The sequence below is a fragment of the Nomascus leucogenys genome, chromosome X (assembly GCF_006542625.1).
Source record: "Nomascus leucogenys isolate Asia chromosome X, Asia_NLE_v1, whole genome shotgun sequence".
Lineage (NCBI taxonomy): Eukaryota > Metazoa > Chordata > Mammalia > Primates > Hylobatidae > Nomascus > Nomascus leucogenys.
In genome coordinates this window covers 110874825-110900273 of record NC_044406.1, presented here as the reverse complement: position 1 = coordinate 110900273, position 25449 = coordinate 110874825, and the positions used below count along the sequence as shown (strand labels likewise).

At 36.4% G+C, this 25449-nt stretch overlaps 1 protein-coding gene across 4 annotated transcripts in view; it reads left to right on the top strand.

Annotated features, from left to right (window-relative positions):
• TENM1 (teneurin transmembrane protein 1) overlaps positions 1-25449 on the top strand; it is an 832777-nt gene that overhangs the window by 452304 nt on the left and 355024 nt on the right. For all 4 annotated transcript variants that reach the window (XM_030807128.1, XM_030807125.1, XM_030807127.1 and 1 more), the window contains one exon: positions 24160-24400. In XM_030807128.1, coding sequence (XP_030662988.1) covers positions 24160-24400 — 241 coding nt within the window. The remainder of the gene's footprint in view (positions 1-24159; positions 24401-25449) is intronic.

Below are 25449 nucleotides of genomic sequence, written 5' to 3'. Positions count from 1 at the left end.
GCATTATGTACTTTTGCATTTGCCCAAGTAAATTCAAGGTAAATATTAATACAATTTGCTCACATATTTAATCAGGTACCTACTATGACCTAGACATCGTGCAGGTCACCAAGATTCAAAAATGAATAATAAAGAGACCTCACCTTCAAGCAACTCACTGCCTCACTGACGCAGCACACACACACACACACACACAAATACTCATGATAATGTTGGTTTCTGATAGATAATTTTAATAAGTCGTGTGAGAACACAGAAAGGAAAATGGAAGAAAGCATCACAGAAGAGGTAACATTGCCTAAAAGACTTCCATTCATGCCTTAAGCCCTAGCTCCACTGAGAAGGGTGAGAAGCAACAGCATCAAAGCAAAGGAAGCATGTATAATACAGTACTGTGGACACATAGATGTGCATGGCATATGCAGAGTAGAGAGATAGGGGATAAAGCTGCTGGGGTTTATAGGCCCTACTAATGATTTTGTACTATATGTTACATATAATGAAGAGCCATTGTATTCATTGTAATTAAGAAAACAGTTGTGGATTTATTCATTTTGATTTTTCATTGGTAATACATATAATTAAGCTGTTAATAAATTACAGAGATATCAGATATCCTAATTTGATAAGAATTAGATCTATGAGTACCAGGGTATTATCTATAGTCAGTGTTTCCTACATTCTCCTGAATATATTTAAGTCAGGTGAAGATTTTCTAAGATGATTTCTTTATAAAGCACAATTAGCATTTTTTTCCACAAAAGCAGTAATAAAACCACCATCATACCTGTATAAAAACCCAAATTTTTATATAATATTCCAGTAGAACTCTTAAAAGCACTCAGACAATGAAATTACCAGCACATAAATAATACCTAACTCAAGGATTGCCAGAAACCATATTTTTATTATCTACAATTATTTTAATGTTAAAACCAATAATGTGGACATTTTGGCAGCACAAATTACTTTTGAACTACTTAATGAGTTTAATAGGCAACATGGGGTAGAACAGTGACTTTTAATTTATTTTTCTCACCATTTCCCACAGTTAAAATATATTTTGCATCATAATATACAAAACTGAAACAAAAGTTTCGTGAAACAATTAAAATCTTTACTAAATGTGATGTTCTAGGATATATTATGTTCTATTTCATTTTTTATCCTAGTCAAAATTGGTTTCATAACCCATCAATTGATCATAGCCAGACATTTGGAAAACATTGTTATAAATAGAATAGTTGAGAAAAACTGGATTTGAAGTCAAAAGCTACTGGATTGGAAGTTGAAAGACTTGGGTTCTTTTTCTGGGTTCTTTTTACTGCTTACAATCTCTATGGCCTTAGTAAAGTCAGTTAACTACTCTGGTTTTTGATATATGAAATGGGAATGATGCCTTTCATGTCTATCTCACAGACTCCTGTTGTAAGGAGCAAATGTGATAATATAGTGCTTTGCAAACCATAAAACACTATATAAGTGTAAGGAGGTGATATCCATAAAATGAGACTATACTTCATTGTTACGTATTTCATGTGACTTTCGTGAACCTTTTAATCCTTCAAATTCATTGTTAAAAATAATTTCCGTGAGGGTATCTAGTCACACCAGATGTATATGAAAATAAGGTTGACAAAGTGTTTCTCATTATGAGTAAGTGACATAAGTTCAAGTAGAGTTTATGTTTTTGGCCTCTCTGAAAGAAATGTGAAACAGACCAGCACCCTTTAAACTAAAAGATAGTTAAAACAATGAGAGGAATGCATGGCTTTATATTATATAATTTGCGTATGTGACACATTTTTTGATACATGGTGCTGCTGCTAAAGTTAGCCTTTGGCAAAGATGTGTCATAAACACATTTGCAGAACACTAATAGGAAGAAATCTATAACAGTGAAGAGGGAAGCAGGCAAACCATTCATTTGAAAAAGCGTTGTTTAGTAAAATATTATTATGAACTACCTATGTTCAGTTCTTGCCTTGCTAAAAATGAATGGAAATTCAATATGATTTGAGGATGACTTGTCTAGTTTTCTCCATTCAGTTTTTCAACAAACATTTGCTAAGTACTGGCTGTGTACCCCACTGCAGGTGCTATGAGAGTCATTACCTTTCAAAGAGCTTTATCCTCTGTTAGGGAAGATAAAACAAGTATACAAATACAAAGCACAATATTAGGCCTGTTGGACGATTGCATGAAACAGAGACTTACTCAGACTAGCTCAGATGATAAGGATTTATTATAAGCGTGCATGTCCAAAATCTGAAAATGAACCAAGCTCTAGAAATTTCAGCAGCAGGAGTTTGTGAATTTTCAATCCAGGGTTCTGCTATTCCTGACACACTAACTGCCTCCTGTCTGCTTTTTTCTATATCTGTCTGTTCTCTTTCTGCCACCACCTGGCTTCATGTGTCTTAGGAGGTATTGAGGGCATAATAGGAAACAGTGCTATAGGTGGTCAGAAGAGATTACTGTAGCTTCTTTCTTTAGATTTCAAGGAATGCTTAATAAAAGGGGTAACATTGGTAATGGGCCTCAGAAGAGTAGGATGCAAACAGAATATGGGATGAAAGGACATTCAAAGTGGGAAGTCAAGTATGAATGTAAAGATTCAGAGATGGAGAGAGCACCAGTGTGTCTGTTGAATGGCAAATGTTGCAGTGTGGCTGCAGAACAGGAAATATGCAAAGGTATACTGGGCCAAAATCATGCCTTTTTAACCTCTCAAAAAGTGTTTTAAAACTTTTGTATTTAAATGTAATATAGTCAATCTACATGTGTACGTATTTTTTAAATGTCCAATAGTTTTCCAATGTAAAAAAAAAAACAGTCCAAACAAAGCATACCTCAAAAATGTCTTCCATTGGCCTTTGCTTCAGTTTATTTTGTAGAAACTGGAACACATTTGTCGCTCCATTGACAAGCTTATCTAGTGAGGCATGGCACTAGGCAGTGTGTGGATTGATAAAATAAGAAACTCCCTGTTCTTAGAATTTGCCATTTAGTTGAGGGACAAGACAGACAAGCCCAAACACAAACATAAATGTAGCAGAAGCAGGTATTTTTATACAGCTGTCACTAAGTGCTTGCACGCTCCCTAAACACTATACCCAGATATTACCACCCGATCTCCCTCATTCGCCTCCTTGCTTACCTATCTTTATTCAGATTCCTTTCTCCTCAGTGTGCTCTAAGCTTCACAGCAACACAAAAAGGTACCTAATTGGTTCTCTAATTGAAATATCTGGTCTTGGGTTTAAAGATCATCTACCAATTGCTGTCCCCACCCCTGCACTCATTTGACTGTGTCCATTTACCACTTCTACCTAGTCACGCTCTCCTCTCCAGGGAGGCAAACTTATTTGTCACTGGAAAATATTGTCCTTTGAGGACCTGAGGTCTTAATAGAAGGCAGAAAAGCAAGCAATGAATCACTAATAAAATTTGATTGCCTTTGATAAAGTAACATGAATAAGGGCTTTCAACATAAATTTCTTGATAAACGTTGGATTAAAGTTTAGCCAAACCCTGCAAATAACCATTATATGTTAAATAATCAAGATGTACCAGCAACAGTTTTTCCCTTACTAATTCTCCAGGACATAGAAGGTAACTAATCCAAGGTGACACGGTTACAATAGGATTCAACAAAGTCTAGTCTGTTCTGGGATAGAAAGGTACATTTTGCTTCTTTGGAATGCCCTCCAGAAATAGAAGACTACATCTAGGGTGAACATTCCAACTTAATCCTAAATCTGAGAGATATCTCTGTGCCTATTAGCTGATTCAACTACTGACATAGCACTGATCACCTTGTAAAGCACACATATAAATGGCTCTACAATAGAGACCTGTTCGCACATGAAACCTAGAATATTTGTGGAGTGATTATAAATGGATTAATGCGACATTTGGTAGTTGCAACTCAGCTGAGAATAGGAGATGAGCTCCTGGAGACACAAAGAACCTCATGTCTCACCATTTCTTCCCCCTGACTAAGCTTTTCAAAGGTGTGTCTGTGTGTGTGTGTGTGTGTGTGTGTGTGTGTGTGTGTGTGTGTGTGAGAGAGAGAGAGAGAGAGAGAGACTGTGTGTGTGCTTTTGAGAGAAGTGACATTCACCTTCACCATTATACTTGGGCACATGGCATACCTAACACTTAATAAGCAGAACAAAAATGTTTGTTTAGAAAATTAAATAGCCATCTTGGGCTAGGAAAATTATTAAATCAGCATTAGCATGTCTGTAATTTTTCCCCTCTCTTAATTGTTGTATTTGCCTCTGCTGCCCTGCCATTCCCTCATACCATTGCCCGAGCCACTGAGGCACCCTGCTCCCTTTCATTAGGGCCATTTCCCTTCCCTGTGTATCATACAACTTTTCTGTGAAACCTTGTAGACTAGTCTGTTCTCTCTTTTTCAACTCTACCACTGTTTACAATTACCTGCTCATTCATTCCATTGTATTAATATGTATGTGCTTACCCTCCTCCCATGTCAGTTACATAACCTTCTTTTCTGATGACCACCCACTATTCCTTTTGGTGATTTTTCAGGCAGATATATCTGTTAGGGGAAGAGAAAGAAGGGTTAAATGGCAGATTTATTTCTGTAATCTTTGGAATGAGGTTAGTCAGTAAAGACTAAACAAGTAAAGACTACAGCATCATACACAAGTATGATGCTGACCATTATGTATAAAGCTGGAAAGTGATTATGATCTGTAGTAAAGGCTTACTCATCTCAGTGGTCACCACTGGTTGACCATGTAATCTTCAACAAATAACATAAATTTTCCATGCCTCATTTTCCTCACCTTATATTTAAAGGTAAGTATTTATTGTACCAGCAACTTTATAATCACAATAACTTACCACGTCTTATAATGAGAATGATGATTGGAATGATATATAAATGGAATGCTATTTGCACCTCTCTGTGTATAAGAGAGCTGAAAATGATTAAATACAGTAGCAAATCATTTACTCAGAATGTCTGAGACCTGATCTGTTCTATTATACTGGAATTTAGATATCCTAGTTCCAAGTGAGCATAACAATTTTAAAGGCATGTTAGCTAATCAATTTATGCTATATAGTGTGAGATGCAAAGTATGTAAGAAATAAGTTTTAAAACCATCTGTCTTAGAAAGCATGACACATAATATGGAATGTAAGATATGGTAGAAAATAAACAAGTTTTTAAAACATGAGTTGAAGAAAACATTTATTAGTGTTAACACATTATCTAGATGAGTTGGTGCTATGTATGGAATTGTGTCCCCCAAATTTATATGTTCTAGCCCTAACCACCAATGCGATAGTATTTAGCTATTGGGCCTTTGGGGGATAATTAGATTTAGATCATTCCATGAAGATAGGGCCCACATGATGGGATTAGTGCCCTTCTAAGAAGAGACACACTCTCTCCCCACCATGTGAGAACACAATGAGGAAGCAGCTATCTTTTTTTTTTTTCATGGAAGAAAATATTTGCAATGTATTTAACACAAAAGGATTAATATTGGGCTTTATGTAATAACTTCAAATCAATTGTAAAAGACCAAACATCCAATGTACATTAAAATGGACAGAAGTTATAAAGAGGAGATTCAATTTTAAAAATGAAAAAACAAAATTTAAATGGCTAACAAACCGTTTTTAAGATGCTCCACTTCACTTGTAATCAGAATACCCATAAAAAGTTGTTTAAAATTATAATCCATTTATATTATAGAATACTATGGAAGCATTATTTTTTAAATTAAGGTCTATTTGTATGTACATACGTGGAAAGATCTCCAAATGCATTTCTTAGAAAAACATGCTACAAAACAATGGAAATAGTATGATCCCATTCATGTTTTTTTAAATTTTTTTAATTTTTTATTTTTTTATTTATACTTTAAGTTCTAGGGTACATGTGCACAACGTGCAGGTTTGTTACATATGTATACATGTGCCATGTTGGTTTGCTGCACACATTAACTCATCATTTACATTTAGGTATTTCTCCTAATGCTATCCCTCCCCTCTCCCCCCACCCCACGACAGGCCCCAGTGTGTAATGTTCCCCACTCTGTGTCCAATTGTTCTCATTGTTCAGTTCCCACCTATGAGTGAGAACACGCGGTGTTTGGTTTTCTGTCCTTGAGATAGTTTGCTCAGAATGATGGTTTCCAGCTTCATCCATGTCCCTACAAAGGACATGAACTCATCCTTTTTTATGGCCGCATAGTATTCCATGGTGTATATGTGCCACATTTTCTTAATCCAGTCTATCATTGATGGATATTTGGGTTGGTTCCAAGTCTTTGCTATTGTGAATAGTGCCACAATAAACATACATCTGCATGTGTCTTTATAGCAGCATGATTTATAATCCTTTGGGTATATACCCAGTAATGGGATCGCTGGGTCAAATGGTATTTCCAGTTCTAGATCCTTGAGGAATCACCACAGTCTTCCACAATGGTTGAACTAGTTTACCCTCCCACCAACAGTGAGAAAGCATTCCTATTTCTCCACATCCTCTCCAGCACCTGTTGTTTCCTGACTTTTTAATGATGGCCATTCTAACTGGTGTGAGATGGTATCTCATTGTGGTTTTGAATTGCATTTCTCTGATGACCACCAGTGATGATGAGCATTTTTTCATGTGTCTGTTGGCTGCATTAATGTCTTCTTTTGAAAAGTGTCTGTTCATATCCTTTGCCCAATTTTTAATGGGGTTGTTTGATTTTTTTCTTGTAAATTTGTTTAAGCTCTCTGTAGATTCTGGATATTAGCCCTTTGTCAGATGTGTAGATTGCAAAAATTTTCTCATATTCTGTAGGTTGCCTGTTCACTCTGATGGTAGTTTCTTTTGCTGTGCAGAAACTCTTTAGTTTAATTAGATCCCATTTGTCTATTTTGGCTTTTGTTGCCATTGCTTTTTGTGTTTTAGTCATGAAGTCCTTGCCCATGCCTATGTCCTGAATGGTATTGCCTAGGTTTTCTTCTAGGGTTTTTATGGTTTTAGGTCTAACATTTAAGTCTTTAATCCATCTTGAATTAATTTTTGTGTAAGGTGTAATTCCCTTTGAAAACTGGCACAAGACGGGGATGCCCTCTCTCACCACTCCTATTCAACATAGTGTTGGAAGTTCTCACCAGGGCAATCAGGCAAGAGAAAGAAATAAAGGGTATTCAATTAGGAAAAGAGGAAGCAGTAAAGCAGCTATCTTCAAGCTAGGAATAGAGCCGTCACCGGAAACCGGCCCTACTGGTGTTGCAGAACTTTCTCCTTAGTTCAGCTAAAGTCAGGTTCTTGTCACACGACCAGGAAAGATTAGGCTTGCGGACACATAGAAGGGTGAGGAGTGGAATTTACTGGGCAAAAAGGAAAAAAAAAGCTCAGCAAAGTGAGATGCTAACAGGCCCTCCACTTCACAGATTGAATCCCAGGTCACCACAGAGGAACAGGAGAGGTTGGGCTCCTCCCCACTGCAAATGGGGAGAACTTCCTGAGGCTCCACCCCTTCCTCCCACTGCGCAGGTGGGCTGTATTCAGAGACAATTAGTCGTGAAAGGGTGGGCTTCATCCGGGACCAGCAGTCCAGTTTTTCAGCCTTCAGGCTGTTATAGGCTTAAAAGCAGGGTTTTGCCAGGGACCCTTGACTGTCACCTGTCTCTATCACTGGTACTTTGAACTTCTAGTCTCTGAGCTGTGAGAAAATAAGTTTCTATTGTTTTAGCCACCCGGTCAATGGTGTATTGTTATGACAACCTGAACCAAGATAATCGGCTATTTATTATTTTATTTATTTAGAAATATGGATGTATATCTCCAGGTTTTGTTGGCTAGCAAGCACATATCTTTTACTTTTATCATTACTTGACACAGCCCAAATTTTCCAAATACAACTGATTATTTACATTAAGGAATAGGCTGTATGATATATATGTACACAATTCAATGCATTAAAATGGAACTGGAGACTATTATTCTAAGTGAAGTATCTCAGGAATGGAAAACCAAACATCGTACATTCACTCATAACTGGGAGCTAATCTATGAGGATGCAAAGGCATAAGAATGATACAGTGGACTTTGGGGACTCAGGAAAAAGGGCAGGAGGGGGTGAGGGATAAAAGACTACAAATTGGGTTCAGTGTATACTACTTGAGTGATGCGTGCACCAAAATCTCACAAATCAACACTAAAGAACTTATGTAACCAAATACCACCCGTTCCCCAAAAGCTTATGGAAATAATTTTTTAAAAAACTATTTTTATCTATTAAAACATGCGTTATTAAGAACGCTACAATTCTTGGGTTACCAGCAAAATCTGTGTTGATGACCATGTAATTATCCATTATAACTTGTCTGCCCCATTCATAACGCTTTCATTTGTCCACTGTGATATTGCTGACCCACAGAATCACACTATCGCCATGTGATTTAAGTAAAATAAAAGATTGAATTATTTATTCAATTATTTATAGATAAATATTCCACTCAATGAAGAAATGGCATGACTTTTTATTTTGATAAGAACACATAAAATATACCATCTTAATTTTAATACACCATCTCCAATTTTAAGGGTATGGTACAGTAGTGTTAACTATGTGTACATTTTTGTATAGCAAATATCTGGAACCTTTTCATCTTGCAAAATCAAAAATTTATAGCCATTAAACAACTTCCCTCTTCCCCCTCCTCTCAACTCCTGGAAATCACTATTCACTTTCTAAGAGTTTGACTATTTTAGATTTAGATTCCTCATATAAGTGGTATTACGTAGTATTTGTCCTTCTGTGTCTGACTTATCCGCTTAGCATAATGTCTTCCAGGTTCATCATTTTGTGCAAATGACAGGATCTCCTTTTTTAAGACTGAATAATATTCAATCATATGTATATGCCACACTTTCTTTATCCGTTCCTCCCTTGATGGACGTTTAGATTTCTTCCACCTCTTGGCTGTCCTGAGTAATACTGCAATGGATGTGAGAATGCAAATACCTCTTTAAGATCCTGTTTTCCACTCTTTTAGATATATTCCCTTTAATAGGGTTGCTGGATCATATGGTAATTCTATTTTTAATTTTTTGAGAAACCTTCGTACTTTTTTCCATAGAAGCTGTACCTTTTTACATTCCCACCCAACAGTGCACAAAGGTTCCAATTTCTCCACATCCTCACCAACACTTTATTTTCTATTTTTCTTTATAGTGGCCATCTTAATGGGTATAAGATAATATCTCATGGTGGTTTTGATTTGCATTACCCTGATGATTAGTGACATTGAGCATCTTTTCATATACCTTCTGTCCATTTGCATGTCTTCTTTAGAAAGATATCTATTCAGGTCCTTTGCCCATTTTTTAATCAAGTTGTTTAGTTTTTTTGTTTGTTTGTTTTGTTTTGTTTTGTTTTGTTCTGCTATTGTATGAGTTCCTTTTCTATTCTGGATGTTAATCTCTTATCAGCTGTATGGTTTGCAAATATTTTCTCCCATTTCATAGGTTGTCTTTTCACTCTTTTGATTGTTTCCTTTGCTGCACAAAATGAACAATCATTTTTAAAGTCATTTTTTAAAAAATTCTGTTGTTCAGATACTTCTACTCATTATACTCCTGTATAAACAAACTTCTGTTAAAATGTTTAGGGAATTCGAATGCTTTTGTTTGTTTGTCTTACATTTTCAGTTCTTTCAAATGGAGATGTTATACAAATTGAGTGTATTAGTATGTTGTATTATGAAGAATACAATAATTTATGTGTAAGAAGTTCCCCAAATCCATAAAATATAAAATAACATTCAATTCACATTTTTTAACAAGCCAGCTCTCTAGTATCCCTCGAATTTTAAGACTTTAGATTTTGGCATACCTATGAAGTGCTACACTATGTATTTATTTAATATAGCCAACCATTAGAACTATTATACTGAGTGACATATGTAGTGATACTATTTCTGGAGTTGCTAGTTGAATTACCACAACCCTAAACTATCCTCATAATTATCTATTGTTGTAATCTAACATGTATTTAGAGAAGGAAAATACCTACATGTGACTCATAGTTTAAGATAATTCTTTTTATTGTAATAGCATTTATTTGAAGCCAATTTGGTACTTCCCGTAGTAGAGAGATGGTCATCATGAATGCCAGTTATTGTATTAAATAAGAATTTATTTTAGGTACATAACATTTCATTAGCAAATGTGGTTAAACTTTAATGTGCAGGAAGAAAAACAGCATACATAAATTGCTCAGTTGTCTTTTTAAAGCAAGCCCATCAAGCAGTCTCTTCTGATATTTTCAGCATCAACTTGGGATAAAATAACACACCAAATAAGCTAAAAACTGTTACTATAGATTACATAAATTACATAGGTGCTACTGAAATGAAGATATTTGCTGCTCAAAAGGAAACATTTAATGATGTGTGCTTGAGCATATTGAATTGGACCTACAAATAAAATAACCCACTACATAGATTTCATTATGTTATTACATAGCTGTTCAGACTCAGCATTTTATATTAATTGGTTGCAATAAAGAGGAATGACTAGAGCGGTATAAGCACAGTTGGTGTGGTTTGTTTTGAAGGCCAGGAGAGATGGCTGAGTGGCAACAAATGGAGTCAGTGCAATACTGTGGTACCCAAGGCCTTGCACTAGATTCTCCACATCTCTCAGACTCATATTCTCTATCTCTAAAATGGACACAGCATATGAATGTTGAAACACGGTGTTTTCTTCAAGGCAGTGGAAGTTATTTATAGCCTCAGAAAACTTTAAAAATTACACATTCTTAACAATAATGACTTTTTTTTCAAATAGTCCATTTTCACAGCATACCAGTTATGTGAACAAGAAGGTAAAATAAGAGAGACTAGAGGGCCAAAAATAAAAGCACTAAAAAGGAGTAAATGAAACTTGTGATATCTCCACAGTGAGTGTGTCTAAATTAATGTTATTTTTGTCATGGTACCAATACAATTTACTAAAACTTTGTAGGTCACTTATTTCATTTGGGTTATAAAAAGTCTCTAATTTGATTCTGTCTTCCCCCCAGAAATGATTAGCCACATGTTTTAATGGCGTACCCACAGCCATAGTCTTCATGACAACAAGACCCTGTGTAAATGGTTTCAGCTGGAAGATGGGAAGAGGCCTTAACATCTGTGTAGCCTTACCTCTCCCCATCTTGGGCTACTGTTCCAACAGAGGAAGGGGACATGTTTTTCTTTGCTTCCTACTTTGCAAGTATATATCCTAACAGGCATAAGGAAAAGAAGTAATAGTTGTAGCAGTAGCAGCAACAGCAACAAATGTGAATATATGTAAGTCATCACTGAATTCTTTGAAAGAAAATTGGTTTCGTAATCTAAATTCATACTGGAAATAATTACAATAATAATTATATTAGTAACTAACATTAACTGAATGTGTCACATGTACCAGGCACTAGGCTAAGTATTTGACATACAATCCTGGTCTGGTACCCATGCTCTTTACATATACTATAATTGATATGCAATGCTTTAATAAATATATTTGGATATACTATGAGGCAAGTCGTATGTCCCAAATTAGGTTGATACACAGTTACAAAATTGATCAGATAGCTTTCGTTTATAATGTGGATGTTGGTCTTAATGCAATATGATAAAGTTCCTGTTTATTTGCTATGAACGGTATACCTACAGAGCACCACATTTCTAAATAGTAGTCATCATTTGTTAGGTGGTATTTTTGTATATACTATTTAAAAATGTTTCTGAGCATTCCTGACGCTTCAAACAGTTATCCACAACTCCGTCCCTCATGGGGTTTGACGTACTGTGAGGGAATTATTTGAAAGACAGTTTTGCTTGCAGCTTGGCCCAGTGAATAAAGCATCAGATAATATTTGTGAAAGTCTTTGAAAGATGCAGATGAAAGGTGCTTCATAAATACAAAGCACTAATGTTGTATTCACGGAAATGGCTCTTCTTCACATCCTTTGCTCTAATGTCTGAGTCCCAAGGTGTTATTGCAATGGATACTTTAGAAATGCATGTATACCCCCAAATCATTTTAGTATAGAGGAAAATGCAAGTGAACACAGTCAGAGTACTTAACTAAAAATCATGAAGTAGAGACTATTATCTGAAGTGAAAGAAACTTGCAGCATAATAAAGAAGCTAATCATAGAGAGTGTTTGGTGTGGCTTGGAGGAAGAGGAAAAGATAGGTGTCAGCTGTTCTTATATTGACTCATGACTTCAATAATAGCTTCTTAGAACTTTTAGAAGAAAATAAGAAAACTGAAAATTGTGAAAAAAATTCAACTATAATGCAGAAGTTTTAAGTAATCAAGTGTCTTGGAGTCAAGTAGATTATCCTCTTAGGCTACTTACTAGATGGCACCTGATTTTATAGATTTCTTTGGGCTCAATAATTGATCATTCATTTAATAATATTATTTAGTGCTTACTATGTGCCAAGCACTCTGCTAAGTGTTTTGTACACATTACCTCATTTACTTCTCACAAAAAACCATTGAGATGCTTATTGCTATGCTTATTTTACAGATGAAGAAACAAAGCTTTGAAAAGGTTTATGGCAAACTGATGGTAAATGACAGAGCTGTGATTTAAACCGACATAGGTCTGATTCTAATATCTGTAACTTAACCGTTGTGTCATTCGAAAGTGTTATGATGTACTTACTAATTTAAATAAGTTATATACAGATGATATCTCTAAGTAAGTAAATTAGTAGCAGAGAAAGTACTCTACACTTGATTCACCTTATTGAAAACAAACAAATGAAACTAAGACACTCTCCTCTTTGTCTTCTGCTGCTAAATATAAGGTGTTCCCTAAATGTTTAGGTTAATTTCTCCTTTTCTTTGGCTTCCTCATCATTTATTTTGTAAGTTATAAGTAGGATGAGCCCTACTTTAAAGAAAAGTATAGTTCAGTAGTAGACAGCACTTGACCTTTTATTCTGTACACATAACAATAAAATTTAAATATATAGATATATATATCTGTATACCTTGACATGCAACCCACTTTGTATGTTTATCACTAGAAAGCCCTATGATAAACAATGTTCAAAACTACCCAGAATGGGAAACATCTAAGCCCTGTACTGTAAGTACAGAAAAGAGAAAATTGCCCTAGTGCTGCCAGGGCAAGAATTTGAAGATCAGGGAGCTGGTCAGTAAGCCTAAGTGACATGGCTTCCTGAGTAACAGAATTGTGCTTTACATAAGCAGTTTCCAAATGCTGATGAGACCAGGAGCATAAAACAGAGCAATTCCACAGTACTATGTTCTTTTACCCTGAGGGAGAGACAGCTCACTCTGTGTGGGCTACCAAAACCAGAAAATGAGGGCTTGTCTCCATGAAGTACAGGGGAAGCAAAAGGGAACCACATATACATGCTTGCATTTTAATTTTATTTCTATCCTTTGTGGTACTTATTTGCTATTTGGGAGTCAAGAAAAGTAAAAGCAAACTTGAATCAAATCCAGGTTGTCATCATTCCCATCCAGGAACCCAGATCACACTCTGTGGTCTGGTCTGGTCCAGACCTCCAGTGTTAATACACAGAAAGGAGCGTCTGTGCACTCATTCACTGACTTCAGGCACTACAAGAAGTCTCTTTGAGAAACTGTTTCACATAAGTAATGTGTGTTTAATCCACTGTCCCTCTCAGCATCTCACCTATCATACAGACCTATCATACATATGTATTTTCACAAGGTACACGAGTACCTTTTGAAAAACTTACTTGAATGAGCTTAATGAAGAACTAAATTGCTTAAGAGATAGGTTGGTGCAAAAGTAATTGAGGTTTTTGCCATCACTTTCCATGCCAAAACCGCAATTAGTTTTGCACTAACCCAATACTTGCTTAAAGGACATATTTATCAATCACTACCTATGAAATCGTTTCTTAATTTCTAAGATTTCCAACTATACTTACTACTGCAGTCTCATATATTCATAGCTTCATTAACATGTGTTCTCATTTTCTTCTTCTGTTTATGCAAGCTGGCTCTCTTCCCCTTGAGATGAGCTAATTTTTTTCATTTTCCTAAGGCATCTATGCATTGTGTTCATTTCACTGGAGGGGAGTACCTGCATTCAGTGTTGTTCAATTCATTCTAATATCATATTAGCGGATTCCACTAATTTGCTTTTTTATTATTATTTTATTTTATTTTATTTATTTATTTATTGAAATAGAGTCTTGCTGTGTCACCCAGGCTGGAGTGCAGTGGTGTGATCTCGGCTGTCTGCAACCTCTGCCTCCTAGGTTCAAGCGATTCTCCTGCCTCAGTCTCCCGAGTAGCTAGGACTACAGGAAAGTGCCACTATGCCCAGCTAATTTTGTATTTTTGTGTACAAAATTACTAAATTTCATAATTTAGTAGTTCGTTTTCACCATGTTGGCAGGCTGGTCTTGAACTCCTGACCTCAGGTGATCCACCTGCCTCAGCCTCTTAAAGTGCTGGGATTACAGGCCTGAGCCACTGCACCTGGCCTAATTTGCTTATTTTGATAGACATTTCACTTGATCTACTAGCAGACACATCTATATCAATAGATCAGTATATTTCCTAATTGAGCTGCCTTCTCACAACTTCATTAGCCATATTCTAGTTAATGAAGTCTCAAGTGCAATCTATACATAGTTTGAGGCTACATGTGAAAAGACATCATTACAAAAGAATTTATCAGATAACTTTTTTGTATTCTGGGTGATGTTCATCCAGAATGTTGCATTTTGTTTGGGGAACCATAAAGACCTAGTTAAATTGGAGTGAATCCAGGGAGGTAAGCAGTAATGTAATTGAGAGAATGAATCAGATTTTGAAGGAAAAATAAAATGACTTAAATATGCATAGCTTAGCATAAGCAAAGTTTATAAGATAGGCTTAGTAATAGGTTGTAATTTTGGCATATCTCCCAAAAATAGCTCTATTTAGCATTTCGCTAAAATGCCATGTTGAAAAACAAGCAGATGAAAATTTGTGATAATGAATCAATCAATGAACATTTCAAGCAGAAAACTTTTCAGATACAGGCTGTGCCCACACAATGCCAAAACAGCGTTAGGAATGTGAATAATTCAATCAAATAAGTTATTTGGCATCATAAAACACTCTCACCCACCATGGTTGCTATAACTTTTTTATAAAATAAAACTTGATTGAATTCAAACTTTAAATTTTTGAATTCACTCAAATTAATTAAATTTGTAAATGAGCAAAATAATAAATTTGTATTGAATAAAATTATGGGTTGTATGTGGGAGATATAAAGATGATTCAGACTCAGATCCTTATACAAGACAAGTATATGCATAGCTTGAATGCAAGAGGGGAAATAAAACTTTCTCTCTCCTTCCTACAGAATTGTTATTTTCCTGCTCATACCTCTTAGGAGGCTCCCTCAGTAGCCCATTAGATGTCAGACAGAAAGATTGGTGGCAGCCAGTTCTGTTCTACCAGCAATCATTAAGATCATAATTCTGAAAAAAAATGTTTTGGCCCCAACATATTTGAATAACATGTACATGTTACTCATATGAGAATACCAGGACTTCTTTTTTTAATCCTTCCTATTTCCTTTTTGTTGCTGTTGTTCAGAGGGGAAAGATAAGCAAATCTTCGTCCCTCCCATGGTATGAGTAGAATCACTTTACAAGCATATGGATACGAAAATCACCTATTACAATTGCTTATAAGATCGGAGTTGTACCCAATTCCTATCACTAGCTGTAATCCCAACCCCTTTCTCTCCCATCCAAGAAAACACATCCAAATGCAACTCAGCGAGAGTGGCACTATTAGAGGCATCACCCTGAATCCACTCATCTATACTTTTTAAAAATAAATCATTTGTGAATTTCAGTCCTCTATTGTAGCAACAGGTGACCGCAAAACATCGGCATGTTTTGATCCTATAGCTGAGCATTGCTGAACTGGAGCAAAGGGCCAAAACGTGAGTGAAATTTGAGAATCCCCTGGGTCTTGCGAATACTGCTGTAATAGTGCCATCTCTTCCCATTGTCCCAGATGAGGGCTATGTACTTGTTTAGCTCCCAATTACAGATGCCAGGGTTCCTCTCCATCACTCCATTAGGTGTCCATGAGTGCCCTTTGTTCTTAAAGTTGTGCTGGTGGAGAGGAACTGTGGAGCACAGGGGATCTTTCTTGCCAAATAACCAGACAACGATGGTTACGAGAACATTTTCTTCAGCCTTTATTTGAAAAATTTGGACAAGGATGAAACCTTTCTGAGGCTTCCCTAGCCTCTATGCTTTTTTATACTCTAGAATTTTTGCCTTTTGCTTTTTTTGTTTGTTCTTAATATAGCGTGCCCTCACTATTTAACATATGACAGCTTGAAAAATATTTTTCTTGAAACTTCAGACACAGTTGTAATGTTTTCCTGATTTGTGCTTCAAACATTGCGTTCTGTCTTTATAAATAACATTGGAACGATCTGCATTCTTTGCCTTTTGAACAAATACAGGGTGACCATTTATAACACTGTAATAAAATAAAGCCCTGAAAATGAAAACTTTATAAATGTTCAGGATACCTCTTATTAGCAAATTCATTAAATGATGCACTGTCAATTAATTCATAACCCTCCATTACCTACCTGCAAATAAATAATAAACTTGAAGATTGAAAATAATTGAAATACCTACATAAAACTTTAGTTTGAGTATAAACTAAATATGAAATTTTAAAGGATCATTACTTTTTTATATTTTCTTTTTGATATACTTCACTGGCTAATAACAGAAGCCACAATATCATTGTCAACATAAGATAAAACAGGGCAATTATCTATTTCATGTTTCATGGTACATAACAGATAACAGTTTGTTTCAAGGCTATAGTGAAAAGGCTTTGGCCAACCACTAATTTTAATTGCTAACTAATACTGTATACTAATGTTTAAATATTGACATTTAAAATTCCAAATTGTACCATAAAGTAGAGCTCTTTACCACTCTACTTAGAAAAATGACAATTTTCTAAGATAACAAATATATTGGCTTCATTTTTCTTTTTTTTTTTAACATTACCAAACTACTCTGCAAATATTAGCAGAGATGTATCCATCTTGTATTTTCACAACCAAGAAAATTAGGTAGTTTGAGCAATTACTACAATAATTTAAACAAAATGGCATTTACCACAGCCCTCTCTTTTTTTCTTGATTGTAAAGTCCTGGATTGTTTGACTTAACCTGTGTCCCAGAGTTGACTGAGTTAACAAACCAGCCACTTATTGGCAGGAATATTGAGTATTATGCCTGAGGTTGGCTGATTGTACTATGTAAAGCCAATACAGTGTACAACACAGTTGGATTCCCTCTATAACAGAGACAGGAAGAAATGGGCTGGGGGATGGCTGCTTTGTGGATCTTTGACTAATTTATATGCTTGCACAACAAATTGGAGAACAGGAAAAGAGATTAATTAAACTAGAAAGTAGAAAATTTGGACTTTCTGGACGTAGACCAGCACTCCCTCTAAAGATGAGTATCAGCTTATAGAGAGACTAAAATATAAATATGAATTTCAGCACAAACATGTCAAAGGATCGTAGGTGCTTTATTGTTGAACTTTATTTCCAGTGATTGTAACAAAGATGAACCTAACTGACAGAAATTAACACAGCATTCTGTATCTTAACCTCTTGGCTTAGTGAGAGGGCCATTCAGAGTTCTCAAAGGGATGTACTTGACAATCTGAAAAACAGTAAATAGTATCCAGGGCTGTGGAAGCCATGCAGAATGCAGTAATCCAGAACGAGGTTGAGCCCATGGAAACTAGAAAACATTGTAATTTATTGTTAGATTTCCCCCAAGAGCCTCTGTGACTGTTCTCCTTCAGTCATCTGCTTTAGTTGTGATATCTCCACTCTATTTCTCTCTCCTTCTGACTCTTTCTGTTGTTGTCTGTGCCTCACTCATGCACATGCCCATTTGTACATAAGTATTTATTAAGCATTACCTATCAAATGGGCTTTATTTCCATTCTCAATCCAATGGTTTGGTTAACTGATAATTCTGCTTTTAATAAAGGATGTTGGTATATTAATATTAAAGCAGTATTATTTGAGCCAGAAAAGTGATAAACTGTATTGTTTTTCTTCTGAAAACCAGTTTTCTTACCTTTTTATTCTTTGAGCCTCTAATGATAATTACGAGGTTGAGAACAGAACAGCCAGATACACTTAAGTCTAATTTGATGATCACTGAGCACTATGAAGTTAATGGATATTAGCCATAACATGCAAATCTTAAAACTACCAGCTCACAAGTTACAAAAGCTCTTTGTGACAGGTAAAATACCATTAAGTAGTAACATACATTTTGAGTTAGTAGTAATAGTTAATATTAATAAGAAAATATCTTCTCTTTCTTTTAAGCCTGTTTCCTTTTACCCCCTACTCCTGCCTAGAAGGGGAGAGCAGCTCAGAAAAGCAACCTCAGGAACCAAAGACTTCTAATTGGCCTTGAGAGATTTGACATAAGTAGTATGGCAATAACTCCTGGTGCCCTGATGTTCTTTGCACATGTAGATTATATGGTCTTCAGAGGCATTAATTAATATTGCCTCATAAGAGCTCAGGAAGGTGGTTAAATACTAATACAGGCCCATAATCCCTTATCCAAAACCTTTGGGGTCCACTTTTTTCAGAATTTAGAATTTTTCAAATTTTACAAAGGTGCTGCTGTACATTTACTATATACTATATATACCCTCACCCAGAGTGAGGTAAGGGCCAGCACCCCTTAATAAAATGCATTAATACTTTCATAGCTAAATGTATGAAAATTCACAAAATGAGATAAATAAATGAAGACTATAAATATCCTCATATCACTTCAGGTCAGGCTTTGCCACCAAAATTTATGAAATTAGATAAATAAGTAAAGACCATAAATATCCTCAAAGCATTTCAGGTCAGGTTTTGCCCCCCAGTGAGTTAGGGGAAAACAAACTCATTTTTCGGAGATTCTTTCATTCCATAGTTGTAGATAAAGAATTGTGGAGCTACCCTTCCCCTTCGCCAAGGAGATAATGAAACACATACTAAGACCAGGAAGTACAGACGTGATTTCTGACTCTCTGTGACCTTTTTCTAGAGCTATAGGAATATATGTGCCCCTTTTGGCAACGTACACTGCATAGTAACCTTGGAAAAAAACATATTTAGGGAAGATATTGTCACAGTGTCACTAAAGAAAAGAATGATCAATTTAGTACATGGATTTCAGAAAAGCTAGCCATGTATCTACTTTTGTCAAATTTTTCAAGAAAAATTGTCTATTTGGCATTACTGTAATACTGACAATATTTATTTTTAACACCTACCGAAAATTATTTTGCATATACAGCCAGTGCTGCTGCAGTGCTTGTTTTATGAAGGTTAATTTTTTCCTTTGCTATTGGGATGTTTGAGAACAGTCTGAACTTAAGACAAATTTTGCGTTTGCATATGCGCAATTCCATCTGTTAAAAGCACTAGATGAATGCAGAAAACTGCATACAGCAGAATGAACTGCATAAGAATACACAAAATGGGCACATGTATATACCTGAAAGATCCATCAGCTATTTCAGCTCACCACATGTGGATAGGAGCCTGTCCCATCCACATCTGGTATTTAGAAGTTTCCGTCCTAATCAGATAACTTTCCTTTTCACCACTTCACAATAACTCACAATTTGCAACTCTTCTGACACCCACTTTCACAAGATAAAGTGTCATATTTGGTATGGCATTCGTGTATCCCTTAACCATTAATATATGAAAAACTATGCTGTCATTCTTATTAGGTTCCTTTTTTTTAATGTGTCATTGATTATGTTTTTGAATGTTGCATCCCTAACTTCGTTTTTTCCATAACCCTTTGGTTATGTGTGATTTTGCATAGTGCAGTGAATTGCAGAAATGCATGCTTTGTCTTGTAGCAGGACTGACTGTATATGTTAATGAAATGTAAGGGACAAAACACCCTGATAGACACTCTGATAAGTTGCCACAGAGATACTCTAATTTCTTGTGAAAACTTTCTCTAACACATTATCCAAAATAAGGTTTATTGGCAAAAAGAGAAGAAAAGGAAAAAAAAAACTATGCGTGACACGTTTCTTCTTGCACTTACCTTTTGGAGACCGAGGCAATGTTGTTTCTGAAGGCTTAGACTTCTTTTAGTAGCTCTGCCACACTTAAAAGGTCTCAGATCTACAGTTTGGAGGAATTTTGCTCCTGAGAAAATTATCTTACCAAGTTATTTTAGGACCTCTAACCTGAAACTGGCTACTATCCAAGTATATTATGTGAATTCGACCTTTCCATTTGAAAACTTAATTTATTTTCAGAAAGCTTTGTAAGTATGTCTGGATATCTACATTTGCATAATCACCACTCCCCACGTCTCCCTTCCTCTCTCTCGGGCACAGAAGTGTATGGTTGCCAGATACATTTGGAAGTGAGTGTATGTGACTCTCAAACCCCTAGAATTGGTGTTCTAGAGCTCCTGACACTGAACACTAATGTATTTTTAATTAGTGTTTAATGTTGGGAAATCCCATTTCATGGAGCCCAAGGATTAAATTACTTCATTTGGGAGGGAACAAGTGCATTCCCCATCTTTTTCCTGAGGTGAAAAAAAGAATGAATGAGATCATTTGCATTTCATAAAGGCTTAAGGTCTGGATGTATTCCACTCAGTGCAACAATCCAATATTGTGAAAGCGTTTAAAGACAATGTGAACTAGTAGGGAAACCTCCACATATTTGAAATGTGGAAATAAAAATACACAGTAAAATAGATGAAAATCAAAATATCCATATATGGATATGCATTATACGTAGATAATCTAAATGACTAGACAAAGCCGTTCTACCTGCAGCAGAAATGTTATAATAATACTATGATTGCACTTTTCAATGAAGTAAAATTTTTATCATTTTTCATAATAGAGTTGCAAAGATTTCGAGGTAATCTAGCAGGCAATAAATCTAGATGTCAATGAGATATTCTTTTTCTTTTGAACAACTGTACTGAAGAGAAGCCCTTTCTCTTGCACAACTGTGCTGACAGAAACCCCTACTGATTAAGCTAGTAAATGTCATGCATGTTGTTTAGATGGGTTCTGAGCACAAGACCTCAAATTGACTCCTCTTTTTCTTCTAACCTTGGACTCCCACCTTTTGCCTCCCTTCCCTCGGGTCATTAAGTGCTCTCCCACACGTGGCATTAGACAGTAGATCTGTAGTGTGTCACTGGAGCTTTTTTCACATCATGAAGGGGCATCATTTTAAGCACCATCTTCAGAGTATCATTGTCCTTTGTCATGGCTCTGGGAGGCATTCCACTAAGATCTTCAAGGGGAAAGCCTACTTCTCTGTCAATTGAATAGCCAGTGGCTACATCAGAATGAGAGCCAAAGGGAACACAGAAGGTGGTTATCTGGGCCCCATGATCCAGTCAAACCCTCTTCTATTAGCAAAAGATTTTGGAGATTTTGCTCTGTACCCAGTACTTTGCTCAATGTCATACAGCATACAGGAGAAGTAGAAGGAAACCTTATTCTAAGAAATATGCAGTCTATTTTGGGAGAAAAGACAAAACACATAGGATATGATGGGGATGCTCTAATATTGCCAACTCAGGGATCAAATTTATGGCAAAAACAGTAAATGTTAAAGTCATAGAAGAGAGTCATGTTTATGTTCCGAAATAGCATAATGGAAAGAGTGCTGGGCAGAGTACTGGGATTTCAGATAACATAACCCGTGGGGTTGGGGGAGAGTTGTAAGTTCAGTCTATCTGTTAAAATGTCACTTAATTTACAAAAGCACGTACAGAAGAAGAGTAAAGAAATCACCTGGCATGGGCAGGAAAAAGTATACAAGTTGAATGACCTTGAGCAAGTCAGTTCACCTCTTTGGGTCTTGGGTTTCTCATCTGTAAAATGGCGAGTGGAGAGAGGCAAGCTTAACTAGGTGATCCCTACGATTTCTTCCAGTCTTATAGTTTTATACTTTTATACTTTTATTACATTCAATAAACAGATAGTCAATAAAATGCATGTTCAAGCACATTTTACATGAATTAAATTTAATTGTTAGGAAAAGGGATTATTATTATTATCCTTATTTTACAAATGAGGGGTTAAAGCTTCTAAAGGGTAGAGGCAGAACTTAAACCCAGATTTGCCATGCATCCCAGTCCAAGCCCTCTCCTCTTTCCACTGTACTGTGTTGCATACCATTGCACCACACTGCCTTCCTTTCTACATTTAAGGAGTCGTGGTCAAAGAGAGAAGCAGACATAGGAAACCTAAGTGAAAAATCAAGAAAATGTGGACAATTCTTTGTCTCTAAATCTTATGAAGGAAAAGAGAACTCATATTACAGAGATCTGCAATACAGGGAATGGAGCATTAGCCAGAGAGTCAGGAGATGTGAGTTCTAGTCCTGGCCATGCCACTAACTTGCCAAGTATCCCTGGACCTGTTTTCTCGTTTGCAAAATGAAAGCATCTCCAAAGTCCTTTGGGTTTCAACGTTCTATGCTTCTTTGAGCCCCCAAAATGGAAAGCACACTGCTAGTTATGGTTATGAGTATGAGCCCAGAGGTTTAAAAAAAGTTAATGAGATGTTAAGTATTTGTGATGATTTTTTTTAGTGGATATGGGATTTGAGCTGGGCCTGGAATAATGGGGGTGATTTAGGAAATTCATGAAGCATTTTAGTTCTTTTCAAATATACAAGGATAGCTGACCATCTAAAGGAATCTTTTTTATAAAATGAATGATCACCACTCCCTTCTCTATCTATCTTTTGTACAATTCAGATTTTCATATAGTGAGTTTATTTAAAGGGAGAGCCACCTGTGCTAGAAAATACAGCCAAGAATTTGTCATGCTCTTGGGAGAGTAATATCATTTTTAAAAATAAAAAACCATGCCAGTGTCTTTAAAATTCAAGTTTGAAGTAAAAAGATTGAAAGAGGTGATTTTTTTTTTCTGTGATCAGCCACTGCAAAGTGGGCCTCAGCACAAACCAGCTGAGCCCTTTGCTGGGCATCGAAAGCCTCTGGCGTTTTTCTGCTTTTCAACTCTCAGTCATTTGGGAGGTGGGACAAAGCCATGCTGTCCACAAAGTTTATCCAGAACGTGCTGGTGTTACAAGAAATCACTTGACATCTATTATGTTTCTCCTGTGGAAGAGAGGTGGCTATCAGCTACAATAGTGATTTCTTTTTAAAGGGGTTTAATTGAGGTATTTCTCATGGGCCAAATTCTAACTCACAGTCTTTACATGTGCCTGCCAGGAAAACAAGGCTGCCCAGGCTGCCCCTCTGCAAACAAGCAGACAAAAAATCTGTTTCCCTGCTGCCTAAGCTGCCGCTAACATGACAGAGCTCCTAGAGAGGTGTGGCAAAGGGGAAAAGGTGCAGACTGTGCTTTGCATGACCATGGAAATATGTATAACAACTTGAACAAACTCCTTTTAGCCTACCTTTTACAAGTAGCACTCTAAGTTGGGGGGCTGGCAAACAGATTAGTTTCACACAGCCAAGTGACACACTCGTGAGCTGTTTTTCTAAAATATGGATTTGCTCCTGTATAGGCAAGCTCACATCTTTTCCTGAGGTAAGCCAGAAGGTGGCCTTATATTTTTATTTGAAGTGCCGAATGATTTTCCTTGCAACAGATTTGTGCCTTTCACTAGCATTTTCTGAAGTGAGAATTTTGCAACTGATGGAAATCAGCTCACTTCTGTTCTGTAACTTGGTGTCTTGTTGATGATTTATTTGTTCAGTAGCAGAAACTATGACAAATGGGGTGAGGCGGCCTCATTTACTTTTTAGCTGCTATAGCCCTAAAGAACTTACATGTAAATGCCACTGTGAATGTTTTACATTTCATAAGCATGCTGCACGTGCTTTTGGAAGTTAAGTGGCATTTTTACAGACAGACTGAACTTAAAACAACCTCCCCCACCCCACAGGTTTTATTATCTGAAGTCCTGGTAAGTCTGTCATGCTGGTTTCCCTGACTGCCAAGTGGGAGAGTAAGTCTCTATTTTATGTTTCTCTTCTCTCCTCTTTAGATGTGCAGAGCAGCCCACACAACCAGTTCACCTTCAGACCCCTCCCACCGCCACCTCCGCCTCCTCATGCCTGCACCTGTGCCAGGAAGCCACCCCCTGCAGCGGACTCTCTTCAGAGGAGATCAATGACTACCCGCAGCCAGCCCAGCCCAGCTGCTCCAGCTCCCCCAACCAGCACGCAGGATTCAGTCCATCTGCATAACAGCTGGGTCTTGAACAGCAACATACCATTGGAGACCAGGTACTTGAGCTATTATTGATCCCACTAAACTTAAGTATTGGCAGAGGATGGTTCCACTGATTGCAGAAACTAATTTCATCACACACATCTGCAGAGACACACAAATGCACAACCCGATGCACGCCCAGATGCATGGGCAAAAAGGAAGACTCCTTCACAGGCACAGATGTGCAAACAGACACACACATCTAGATCCAGCCACAGACACAGACCAAAGCAGATACACGTGAAAAGATGAAGCCACAGATACATAAACACCCCGCTGTCACATATCCACAAAAACATAAAACAAAGCAATTATCTAAGCTGTCACTGCAGCCTCAAAGTGAAAGGCAATTGTCCCTTGTTTTAAAAAACTGCAGTATTACAAGAAAACCCAAACACAACTGGAGGAGGAGTGATCATTTCTATTTTATTTATTGTAAGATTCTTTGAAAAAATAAGTTGCCTTCAAACATTAAAAAAAAGTAAAAGGATCAGCCTCATGTAATGGAAGTATATGTGTAAGTTTAAAAACTAAATTCTGCCTTTAGGGTGAAGCTTTTGGTCTTTTGAGCAAAAAAGTTTTCCTCTGTTTTTCTTCACATGTTTAGATTTCTAGATTCACTCCTCAGAGCTTTGTCGTGATAAAAGTTCTACTCTTTGCAGTTCTAGGTCCCTTGATCATGATAGATTTTAGCACTAGATACAATTAATAAAGAAAGTATTCATGATTTCTAGTCACTTTCTTAAATCAAAAATTATAACTTTATATTGACATAGAAAAACACTAATAAAACATAGCATTCTATTTTCTTTGAAATTCAAGGACTTCCCCTTGTTTTTTTTTTTTTGTGTGTGTGCCTTATTTAGTTCTACAATGGAAGCTTTTATTTTTTTTTTTAATTTTAATTTTTATTTTTATTTTTTATTTTTCTAGATTCGGGGATACATGTGCATGTTTGTTACATGGATATATTGTGCAGTGGTGAGGTTTGGGCTTCTAGTGTACCCTCACCTAAAGGGTGAACATTGTACCCAATAGGTAATTTTCTAACCCTCACTCCCCA